The following is a 13024-nucleotide window of genomic DNA, read 5'->3' on the forward strand; positions in this document are numbered from 1 at the left end:
GCTTTAAACCCAATGGTGATTGTGAGACATTTTGCTGGATAAGACGCGTAAACTCGGACTTTCTGTTGTTGACAGACGCTCATCTTGAGCCTGTCAAGAACTAGCCGGACATCTTCAGTCATAACAATATAACGTTAAGCAAGGGTTTGTTCTACGATCATTACTCTAGTCGATGCATTTGTCTCAACCCAGTGAGCTGCCCATCCAAGAAGCATCAGGAACCATTTTTTGCCTTTATTTCCCAAAAATGCATTTTCACAGGGGATTTGAGACACAGCCGGGTTGTTTCTATTGTTTAGTTTCCCCCTTTCCAGCAGAAGGAACACCGGAAACTGACTGTGCCCCCATCCATAATTAGCATTTATACAATAGTATGCAACTCTTTATATATTTTAACCACACACTTGACTGTTCATTCAGTCCCGAGGCCAACCAAACTGATCCACACTACACAAAGTCCACAGGAAAGGTTTTAGTGGTGTGAAAGGTGCGTTTCAACTGCACAAACACATTATAGACTTAAGTGCACTCAGTGAGTGGAAGGAAGGAATAACATTACTGGGTACCATTTAAGTACAGTAATAGCACATTAGGGCATGTGTAATCGATACTTGATATTTATAATGCAATGTTAGTAGACAGTTAAGAGGAGGACCTCATCAATGCTGTAAAAAGTGAAAGTGACGTGTGCAGGCCAAATATATTGGTAACCCATATTCTGAATTTGTCATCTGCATTTGAACCATACAAGTTAGTGAACACACACCTGGAGCAGTAGGCATCCATTTTGCTGTGGTGCCCTGGGAGCAAATTTGGGGTTCAGTGACTTGCTCAAGGGCACCTCAGTAATTTCTTGCCACATTGAGAGTGTCTCTAACCATTAGGCCACGACTGTAGTTCTCAATCCTGGTCACACACCCAGATCAAGTCTTTGAGCATCTACTTGTAAGCTGAAGATATCAAGTGGGGTGGGGTTAGTACACCCAAAAAAAGAGGGTGTTTAAATTCTGCCATCATTTACTCGCCCTCATGCTGTTTCGAACCCATAAAACGTTTGTCTGTGAAACACAAATAAAAAAAATATTTTTAATGGAACCTTTTTGTCCTTTCTTTGAAAGTCCATTAAAACGAAACTTTAATGATTCAAAAGATCATAAAACATTATGTAATGATCCATATTAATCAAGCAGTTTAATCCAAGTCTTCTGTAGAATTGATTCATCTATGCAAATTGATCAATGGTTTTATGTACTTCTTGAGTCATCAAAGGTTTGGTTGTGTGGATTTTCATTGGAGAGACAGAAATCTCCGATTTCATAAAAAATATCTTCATTTGTGATTCAGAGAAAATGAAAGTCTTATGGGTTTGGATTGGAACAACACGAGGTTTAGGAATTAGACAGAATTTTCATTAATGGGGGAACTAACTAACTAATTAATTTGGGGGAGACATCCAAAATGTGCAGTATGATCAGGATTGAGACTACTGTTGTAAAAAGTTAGTTTATGGGTGGTTAGCAGCTGTGGATTTCCCTTAGATCTTGCGTGAACCTCCTTTCTTTAAACAGGAAATGTGAAATAGACGTCTCCATCCCATAGACCCCCACCACCCTGAAATCATGCTGCTGGAAGCACTGGTGGTCATCCACACAGCTCAGATGACATATGCGTTTCCTTCATTACAGCAACCAGAAAGATTTCTGTGCTGCTAAAAGCTTTGACACTCGGGTGAAGCACAGTTGCTTGTCTCCTGTGGTGCGATTGAGTCACCGTCTGTTTTATTGTGCAGGGATGTCTGTCTGTGTCTGATTGAAGTATTATATTTTAATCTGAGCATCTCTTCCAGAGTTGTTTTTTGAGGTGACTGTCCCGGATCCCAACACATGTTTGCCGGGAACTGCCGTGTCTATCATTGCGTTGTCCATGTCAAAATACTGTATTTTAAGTTTCTGGGATGAACTGAAAATCCATGCGGCCTGTTTTCTAAATCCTTGTAATTTATCATAGTGTGAACAATTCACGATCGTCACTCTTTAAAAAAAAAAAATGTATTGACCTTGTAATGCATCATCTTAACTGGTTCCTCTTCCAGCGAAAATGACAGACTTCTCTCTTGTGACATATGCAGGATTTCTCTAGTAATTTAGTCAATTTAAACTCCACTGCAAGCTTGTTTATCTGCCTTTACTTGCAACACCCACATCTTAAATTCCAATCAACAACTGATGCATGGAACTAACTTTACCCGCCCTTCATTTCTTTTCTTTTTTTAAATAATCATTTACACTCAAATCAAATGGTAGCCTACATCACTATACTGAAGAAAATATTTGTTGTTTTTCATCATGACTGTAAAGAAAATGTAAAATCGAAGATTTGTTTTTTTTTTTTCTTATAATGCATGTTATTCCTTTTACAAACAATGTTGTCTTGGTGGTATTTTTTATAAGGAAACTTTCCTTTTTCTGCTGATGTCCCTAAAAATCCCTACATTTTTGACCCCTCCCCTCCAACAATCTGACTCCATTGTCATTTCCCAATGGATCAAATCAAGTCCCAACCACTTTTTCCCCATATAATATCGTATTTCATTCAGAAACTCATCGATTTATGGTAGTAAAATGGATTACAAACTGCTTTTAATTTGGACTTTATTAGGGATGTCCTGATCCGATCCATGTCATCGGTATCGTGCCGATACTGGCCCAGAACGCTAGATCGGAGGGGAGAAAAAATATATATGCTCCAATACACCTATCCAGCACAAACCATGGGAAAATCTAGCTTATAAATTAGTTAAAATCTCCCGGAATCTAGAGTGAGTGAGCAAGAGTGCGCATGCATAGCGCGTGCACGGCAAAGAGAGGGAGCGAGAGACCTTGCGTGTGTGTGCTAGTGTCAATGCCTATGTTATGTTATTTATTTGGAATGTTTTACATAGCCTATTTATTTATGTCTTTCAGTGCCTTTTTGTTATTACTACTGTGATTTGCACATAGCTGCACTGTGAGTTTTGTATTTATTGGTTTACAATGCTGATTGCAGCCGTTTAAATTGTTTTAACTTTAAACCTGTTGGTAGCTTTAAGTGCTGAAGTAGCCTACCTGTATTTAATTTGTAAAAAAAAAAGAAAAAAAGAATTTGTAGTGTTTGAGTAAAGGGTGGTAGTCTTGTTTAGACCATCTAATTACCATCTAATGTTTAGATCTGTTGTGGTATTTATGCAAATTAGCACATCTGTAATTAGATTGTGCACCGTTTGTCCATGTTAACAAACAATTAAAAAAAACTTGTAATACATGTTTTGTTTGTCTTGATCAACTCAGTAATCAACTCAGTAATTTTCATGGTGATATCTAAAGGTTAATTTTTTTACCCTATGCATGTGAGAAAATTAATGAATAGGCATATGAATAGGATATATTTGGGTCTTTTTCAGAACTTTCCCCTAATGGGATTCTTTGGGGCTCTTTTTTCCTTACTCATGACATATGGAGGATACAAAATCAGTTGAGTTTGATTCTGTTGCAATTTGTTCACCCTTTTTTCCTAAAACGCCTGGACTATTGTGTTGGATACTTCAGGTTCTGTTGAGTTTGGAAAATTCAGATTATTCTAAGAATCAGAACACTTGCGTACACTCACTTTAGGTGCGCCAAAGCTCAGTGCAAGTGGTCCATTCAGTGCTATTCATTTCTGAATGCACATATAGCCTAAGCATTTTTATAGAAATATTTAAGAGCATTTAAAAATGTTACTTACATTTACAGGAAGAGAAGGTTACTGTAACTTGTTGCTTCTACTTTCCTGGCCTTTTTTTTTGTTTGCCTTAAATTTGCAAATTGTTTATTGGAACATTTCTCAAGATTTTGAATTGTGACTTTTTATTAATTAGGCCTAATCAAAGAACTTCAAACCAACAGATGCATCCATAGGCCTAATCAAAATAGTTAATTGCTGCACAGTTTAACCTAATGTAGTTTTTCACTCCCTCACAAACCTTTTACTAAACCACCTGAAGCTTAAATACATATTTACATTTCCACTGTGTGAGATTTGTGATTTTTTTTTTTTTATGCATATGCAAATTATATGTTCTTTTTACATTTTGTCAGAGTGTGTACGTTATGGATTTATGTGTTTGGATGTTAAAGTGATGGCCGGTTTTTCTTTACAATAGTTGGAATTCAAAAAGTTTTTGGATCATTAGCATGAAGAAGATGAAAAAAGGAAAGAATGAAACATCTGGTTTTGAAACTCCATCATCCAACCAGGGCAGATTACAGCGTCTTCTTTATTAATGCGCTGCACAGAGTCACAACTTGTAACTGGGTCACAGACTTTACTGAGTCTTTTATAATGTGTTGCAGATGCCAGATAGTGGCATATAAGCCAAGCCAGAGAAGAGATGAGAGGAGTTTACAAGTTTTGAGTGGCATTTTTGCACTTGGTTAAATTCTTGAAAACCACTTTCACCACAAACAAACAAACAAACCTTTTTTTTTTTTTTTTATACCTTTTGCTCCCAATTTGGTGATCAAAAATACAGCAAAACAGTAATAGTGTAAGAATATTATACATTTTATATTACCATTGTCTTCCATTTGTATATTATTACTGTTGTCTTCTAATTTAATAGCCTATAGGCTACTTTTAAATGTAATATATTCCTGTGATGACACTGCTGAATTTCAAAATGGCTGAAAACTAAATTTGAAGTTTATTCTGAAATATTACTAGCCTAATATTTGAATTCTATTCGAATTTAAAAGGTTTCACTTCACTTAAGCCCTTTCACACAGAGATTTCAGAAAATAAACGGATAATGTGTCCCGGGATCATTTGATTTTGGTTCATTCACACTGCCAGTGAATTTCCGGGATCTGTGAGTGCACGTTCCGGGACTGATCCCGGCAATGATACTAGGTCCCCAACCCGGGATCGATCCCGGCATCAATCCCGGGACGTGTTTGCGTTCACACACTCTGGCAATTTCCTGGGATCAACGCGCTGTGTGAAAGGGGCTTTAGAGGAAAAAAGCTATTGGCTTGTCTCCTGAGGGCGCAATGATTAAAATATTAGCTAATGCGTATAACATAGTATGGCTGGCTGTAAAAAAAAGTTAATGACATTTAAACTGTTTATAAATCAAACATTTTGTAAATTGCATACTTATGAACAAAAAAGCATCACTATTTATGCATTGTTTAATACAAAGAGCAGAAGCGCAGATCACACAGAGTAATTTTTTATTTAAAAACATGAGATGCAATGGAATGGTAAAAAAAACGCCTCTGAGTCTCAAGACATGTTTTTTAACTTTACATGGCTTTCTAAAAATGTGTCTCTCTAATGCGAGATGCAAATGAAACGGTTAAACAGAGGTGTCAAAAGTATTCACATTCATTACTCAAGTAGAAGTACAGATACTAGGGTTTAAAATGACTTCTGTAGAAGTTGAAGTATCAACTCAAGCTTTTTACTCAAGTAAAAGTGTAAAAGTACTGGATTTTAAAACTACTTAAAGTATAAAAGTAAAAGTAATGCAAGGCAAAAAATGCCATTAAGGACAAAAGCTTAGACCGCGCCAAAGGGGCCTATAGTGCATCCCCCAAAAAAAATTCTAAGGCCAAAATGACTATAATGTTATATATATTAAAATGTAAATGTTGAAAAACTTGTGAGGCACTAGGCTACCTGTTTCAGCCGCATTTAAGGATTTCGGATATTGCCATCTTTGTGGGGATATTTTGACACTATAATGGTTGCGCACACACTCTCTCTCTCTCTCACACACACACACACACGCACGCACTCTCTCACTCTCTCTCTCTCTCACACACACACACACACACACACACACACACACACACACACACACACACACACACACACACACACACACACACACACACTCTCTCTTCTCTCTCTCCACACTCTCTCTCTTCTCTCTCACACACACACTCTCTCTCCTCTCTCTCTCTCTCACACACACACACTATCTCTCTCTCTCTCACTCACACACACACACGCACACTCAGTCTCCCTCTCACACACACGCACACACTCTCTCTCTCTCACTCACACACACACACACACACACACGCACACTCAGTCTCCCTCTCACACACACGCACACACTCTCTCTCTTCTCTCTCTCACACACACACGCGCGCACGCACGCACGCACGCACGCACGCACACACACACACTAATGATTATGTTTGCCACTTATCCCGCGATTATCGTACAGTAGGCAATATTGTAAAAACGGCTGTCCCCAAAGCAATATTTGACGCGATTTGCCCCGTATTCTTGAGCACAAAACTGTTGATTAATTTCTCCCTCGCTTACCGCATCTACAGTAGGTTTCCTTCGGAGGAGTTGTGCCGCTTCGCACAACAAAATGTAACTACAGCGCGCCGCGCGGACAGCCTCTCACAAGTTAGAAAGAAAACACAAAGCCAATCAGTTTAGCGATGTGTGTTCAGGAGGCGGGACTCAGATCTATTGTATAATTGCCCATTTTTTGAACGACGACAAGCCGGAATGAAAACAAGCAGAAATGAAATAGGAGTAACGAGGCTATTTTTAAAAAGTAAGGAGTAGAAAGTACAGATAATTGCGTGAAAATGTAAGGAGTAGAAGTAAAAAGTCGGCTGAAAAATAATTACTCAAGTAAAGTATAGATACCCAAAATTTCTACTTTAACTTAAGTAATGTAACGAAGTATTTGTACTTCGTTACTTGACACCTCTGCGGTTAAAGATGTCCGTCTAGTGCCCAATGGAAAAGCAGCGCAGAAAGAGCGTTCTGTGTTTAATGCAGGATTGGCTGCAGCTTGGTTGTGGTTTTCACGTAACCTAAATATTCTCTGCATTGATCTTTTCTATTTCTGCAATGTTTTGAGCAACGCAGCAGCACCGCATCTATTGAGTTAAACTGGATATAACAAAAACATTGAAATGCTACGACTCACTACGAATGCACCGTTTTTTACATTTGAATGTGGATTTTATTTTTTAATTCAACAAATATTTGAAATTCCAATTTTAAATTGACAGCCCTACAGGAGTCATTAGCCTACTCCTGTATCACATGATCCTTCAGAAATCATTCTGATATGCTAATTTGGATATTTTTTATTATCTTATTAGAACAAACATTTTTTATTATCAATGTTGAAAACCGTTGTGCTGCTTAATATACATGTATGTATATATATATATATATATGCATGCAGCTCAAAGTCTCCTGAGAAAATAATTAATATATATATATATTATATATATATATACACAGTATTTTTTTTTGTATTTTTTTTAGGAGACTGAGTATAACGTCCAAAAGAACAGCATTTATTTAAAATTTTTAAATCTTTTGTAACACTATAGGGGCCCTATTTTAACGATCTGAAACGCAAGTGTCAAAGCGCAAGTAACTTTGTGGGCGGATCCCGGCGCTGTTGCTATTTTCCCGGCGGGATAAACGACTCTTGCGCCCGACGCAAATCTAAAAGGGGTTGGTCTGAAGTAGCTTCATTATTCATAGGTGTGGTTTGGGCGTAACGTGAAATAAACCAATCAGAGCGTCCTCTCACATTCCCTTTAAGAGCAGACGCGCTTGTTCCACGGCGGATTGCTATTATAACGGCGGATTTGCCGGCGCACGCCAGGAGCGGTTCACATCCGAGGAGACCGGCGTTCTCGTCAGGGCCGTAAAACACAGAGAAGTGACATTGGGGATGATGGGAGAAACCCACCCAAATCAGCTTCGGTTAAACAGGCGTATAATTTGGGTAAATGTGTAGCCTAATCTAGATTTTTTTATTTAAATCTAGATAGATCTTTTTCACATCTTCACGGACACAACAATGATTTCCCTCGTGTGTTAATATTTTTCCTTGTAATAATGTATGATTTGCAAAAATGAAATTTGCTGCGTCTGTTTATAATTATTAGAGAATCAAAGTGGATGCACGTTAACACGCAACATTATGGCCAAGCACGCGCCCTTAAAATACCATATCACTAACGCGCAACGCGCCACTGTCTTTAGACTGGGTTTTTCCTGGTCAGTGGCGCAATTGCTTTCTAAAACTGAAAAAAATAGCACCAGGGCAGTTTTGCGCCGGAACACGCCTCCTCTTTGCGCTGAACCGCCCCCGCGTGCGCAAGTTCATTCCCTAATTTACCGACGTGCGTCTGTGGAGGGAAAAGTCCGCTGTGCGCGGGTGCAAAATAGGAATGAGACATGCGTCAGTGTACAAAGTCAATTGCGCTGGGTGCAAGATAGGGCCCTAAATGTCTTTAATGTAACTTGATTATTTTAATGTGTCCTTGCTCAATAAAAGACAGCCAATCAGGCAGATTTAAAATCCTTAAAGACCCAGACTTTTGAATGGTTTTGTATGCAGGTATTTTTATTGCTAGGTAAATTTAGGTTGGCAAACTTTCATACATGTCTTGCTGTGTTTAGCCTATCTATTACAGGGTGGTTGCTTTAAGGGTCATTACAGGGGTATAAAAATGACTTAAGAAAGATGGCAGAATCATTCTTTTATTTTAACACAGAGATTGGTTGGTCCATTAGTAAAATCTGTTGACTTCAGCTATCTCTCTTTTTCATTATGACTATTTACTCCCCTAAAGCCATTTTTACTGGTTCTGAGATTTGTTTTATTTAAATCATGGCTCTGTCTGAACTGGTTCAAGGAATTGAAAGGAAAAAACTCAAATTTAACAGAAACAAACAAAAACAAAAATGAAATAGTTTAAATGTTTTAAACAGAAACTCTTAGTAGTCAAGAACGTAGTTTTATCGTTCTGTTTTATATTTAAATTTGGCAGAAAACCAATCATGAGTAGGCTACAAATAGTACAGCTGCATATGCAAATGTGATGTTGGTATCCAATATGAGTGAAATGCCCACTCTGTTACAGACAAATTTCAATTGTCACCGCCACAACAAGCTATAGGCTAGGCTATATCTTAAATAACCACAAAGAAGCATCCAAAAAATTAGGTACAGAATGAATGTTTAGCCTAAAGTTAAACCTGTTTAGAAATGTGTTTAGTGACATGAAGTAAAGCACTTCTGTAGTTAATGTGAGCCAGCTAATTATTAGAGCGTAATTGTAATAGAACGCCTGGGCCTATATAAGCTCACCATTCCCAATTACTTTTGTAGAGTAGCACTAAGAAAAACTTGTCAGTCAGTACTTCTCCGGTCAAGTCGTCTGATAAGTCGGTCTGCAAAATTGAAGGTGCATTAAATATTAAAGATCCCATGGCATGGATTATTTTATGTAAGGGATAATAATGTATAGCGAGGCGGTTGTTATAGTGAATACAACACCGACAGGCTGATTGGGAGCCCGAAGTGGATGGGTCTTGAATCCGCCTGAAGGAGTTGTATTCACTATAACAACCACCTCGCTATACATTATCCCGCTTATTACATGGCTACCTACCAAATAAATCAATAATTTCACACAAAATATTGATTTAAAAAGGAGTTTATTGATTTAAAAACGACTATTGGTTCCGTTAAAGAACACCGTGTCCTTGGCAACGCTCTGTTTTTCATGGCAACGATGGTGTTATACTTAGCAGCGGTCTGTTATCAGAAATTCACATTACCCACTGTTTCTTCAGAGGCTCGGATGAAGGAACTAAAAAAAATACTTTTGTGTTAATTTGTACATCCAAACACTGAGCAACTGCCATGCTTCGCTCGTTTGCAAGCCTGATGTCTCTCGAGGAAAAAACAATATCGTGCTCGTGTTGCTCATTTTCTCATGGGCAGCGGGACAAATTCTCTTTGCGGGCAAAGCAGAGAAAGGGGAGGTAACTAGGCTTGCTATGATAGTTGGTGTTACCGGTGTTATACGGTGTTCAGTCACAACACCGGTTTCATCACTTGCTCACCGCGGCACCAAGAAAAAAAAAGAAAGAAAGAAAGTTTGACGCTCTTGTGAATGTGAATGCTTTTAAACCGTTCAAGCGCAAAAGACTAAAGACACCGCGCTGTCTAAAGGACTAAAGTCATAAAGTGACATTTTCATGCCATGGGACCTTAAAATCTTAATTATCTTAAGATTCTTAATTGTTAGTGAAAAATTGAGCAAGTCTGACTATAACATTTTATAAAGTATATTCTAAATTAAAATGACTTTATTAACCGTCTATATCTTTTCTATTTAAACCTTTTTCAGAACTGTAATGTTTAATAAGGAAAGTAAGGACAGAAACGTTAAAACACTGATTCTACTTTTTTCGTTTTTAAGCCCTGATTAAAATAGAAGTCCAGACTGATGTCTCATTGAATAGATCGCCTGTTGAGAAGTTCCTTGACTCAATGTCTTGTTTTTGTGATGTTGCAGATGAACAAAATACAACAGGATTGCTTATTTAGCATTCATGCATAGTTACCAATTCTCTCTCTTTATTTTTCTCTGTCTCAGGAGCCAGTCATGCCTGCCAGTGTGCGTACTGGGACCCTGAAGGATTCAGAGGTGTCCGAGCTCTTCTACAGAGATGATCCTGAGAAGCTCTTCACTGATCTGCGGGAAATCGGTCATGGCAGCTTCGGAGCTGTGTACTTTGTGAGCAACCCATGCCAATATTTAGCAATGGATGTGCTTGTATGTGTCTGTCATAAGGCTCTCTATGTGACCGTATTTTTTCTCTCAGGCTCATGATGTGCGTTCCAATGAAGTCGTGGCCATCAAGAAGATGTCGTTCAGTGGCAAGCAGTCCAATGAGGTCAGAATCAAAATACAACTTGTATCTCAATAGTATTGAATCAGACGGTTCAAACTCATTCACGAAAACTAACCACATTTTTGCTACTGTTTGGCATGTTCTCTCTCTTGGCTCACAGAAATGGCAGGACATCATAAAGGAGGTGAAGTTCTTGCAGAAGCTCAGACACCCCAATACCATCGAATACAAAGGGTGCTACCTCAGAGAGCACACAGCATGGGTAAGTGCATGTGCATATGCGTGTGAGCGACGTGTTTGTCTGACGTGTGCTAATGTTGTCTGTCTCTCCTGTTAGCTGGTGATGGAATACTGTCTAGGATCAGCCTCTGATCTTTTAGAGGGTGAGTAGTTCATGTGTACCCTTCCTCACATCCTCCCTTCTTACCAAATAAAGCTGTTGTGCTCTCCCTCAGCCGCCCTGTCTGACATTAGAGGTGTCCATTTGTTTTCACTGTGCTGTATTTGTACCATCATCAGTTCATAGGGAAACATGCAGGTGTAAATATTGTAATCGTCATATTTCTGGACTGTGATATTTTCCCACAGTGAAGCATTTTCTTTTTATCCCACAGTGCATAAAAAGCCTCTGCAGGAGTTCGAAATAGCTGCTATTACCCACGGTGCACTTCAGGGCCTCGCCTACCTTCACTCGCATAACATGATACATAGGTGAGACCGCTGACCCTTTCCTTGAATTTCTGCTCTTATCTTTACTCCTGCTTGCTTTGAGATTTTTATTCGGCTGTTCTTTTGTAGTTCCATCTAAGTGTTTTACTCCATTGTCAATATATATTTATTTTCAGAGCTGAAAGATGCACAGATCCTCATTTCTTTTCTTTTTCCCAGAGATGTGAAGGCAGGTAATATTCTGCTAACTGAGCCCGGTCAGGTGAAGCTTGGAGATTTTGGCTCTGCCTCAATCGTTTCTCCCGCCAACTCTTTTGTGGGTACACCTTACTGGTGAGTTGTTAATACAATTGATTATTTGGTTAAAGGCACAGTATGTAAGTTTCGCCGCTAGAGGTCTCTTGTTCAAAACAATAACAATGGCGTAGCTTGATGATGCCGTGAATGAGTGTGGAATCATGGGAGTTGACGTCTTGACCTCCACAGCCGATGAAAAATAATTTGATGGGACTGGGAGAAATCATGCTCATGGATGAGCTAATGTATTAAAGTAACTGAGCTGAGTGGGGCCGAGAGCCGTGGGAGCGGAACGAGGCCGATGGAGTGAATGCTAATGAGAGACAGATCCCTGCACAACACACCAGTCTCGAGTCCCATGGAGGAGCTCTGGAGCTTTTATTGAGCTTATATGCCACAGTCGGCCACTGCCGCTGCTTTTGTTTTGTTGTTTGTGTACATTTTACGATTAAAGTTACGTTTAACGTCCGCCTCCTTCTTCCCTGAACTTGTTACGTTTGATCACTTAAAAATCATATTATTTTATTTCATCATAATGAAATTAAATTACTACTCATACAAGTCACTTTATTTGCCGAATTAAAACTGTGGGCTAACGCAGCGCTGTTTTAATTGCTCAAAACAATTCTACTAAAAATACATTTGAGTGTGTTGAAAGTTATGTTATTACTCAAATTGTTGCACACAAATAAAAGCTGAATGACTCTAAATTGCTAAATGGCATGCAATTCTATTTAAAATATATTGTATGGTGGAGAAAATGCTGTATTACTGTTACTACATAAAAAGCTCTTTCTCATTATGCTATGTTAGCTACTTAGTATTGTCTCTAAGGTACAAAAATGTTACTCGCAGTAAATCAAGAAAACAAGAGATTCAAACAATAAGACTAACCGTGTTGAGCTATATAAAAATGATTAGTTTGTCGATAAAGGTATCCTAACAGTTGATCACCTGTCTATAAAACACATAATATATTAAAGCATCTTTGATGTTTTATTTTATATTTAGAAATTACTACTTTTTTATTCAGCAAAGGACACAACTCCTTGGAAGCAAACACTTTTACAAAAAAAAATCTATTCCAAATAAATGCTGTTTTGTAAATGTTTAATTCAATAAAGAATCTTAAAGTAATACAGACTAGAACGATAACTATATTAGTGTTCACACACCAGCGGACACACAGTTGTCTAACGTTGTCTACCTAACTTGTTTTAGGCGGGTTGGATTCTGATTTTTTTAAATCACTCAGCTGGAGAAAAAAAAAAAATTCTGAAAGTGATTCCAATGATATTGTGTGATTATTGTTGTGGTGTGGATTACCATATTC

At 38.3% G+C, this 13024-nt stretch overlaps 1 protein-coding gene across 2 annotated transcripts in view; it reads left to right on the plus strand.

The window, feature by feature from the left end:
• taok2a (TAO kinase 2a) overlaps window positions 1–13024 on the plus strand; it is a 30060-nt gene that overhangs the window by 531 nt on the left and 16505 nt on the right. For both annotated transcript variants that reach the window (XM_079608663.1, XM_079608664.1), the window contains exons 2-7: window positions 10467–10607; window positions 10696–10767; window positions 10886–10987; window positions 11063–11108; window positions 11340–11436; window positions 11614–11727. In XM_079608663.1, coding sequence (XP_079464789.1) covers window positions 10476–10607; window positions 10696–10767; window positions 10886–10987; window positions 11063–11108; window positions 11340–11436; window positions 11614–11727 — 563 coding nt within the window. In that variant the 5' untranslated portion in view covers window positions 10467–10475. The remainder of the gene's footprint in view (window positions 1–10466; window positions 10608–10695; window positions 10768–10885; window positions 10988–11062; window positions 11109–11339; window positions 11437–11613; window positions 11728–13024) is intronic.

The sequence above is a fragment of the Phoxinus phoxinus genome, assembly GCF_949152265.1.
Source record: "Phoxinus phoxinus genome assembly, chromosome: 1".
In the NCBI taxonomy this organism is placed as follows: Eukaryota; Metazoa; Chordata; class Actinopteri; order Cypriniformes; family Leuciscidae; genus Phoxinus; species Phoxinus phoxinus.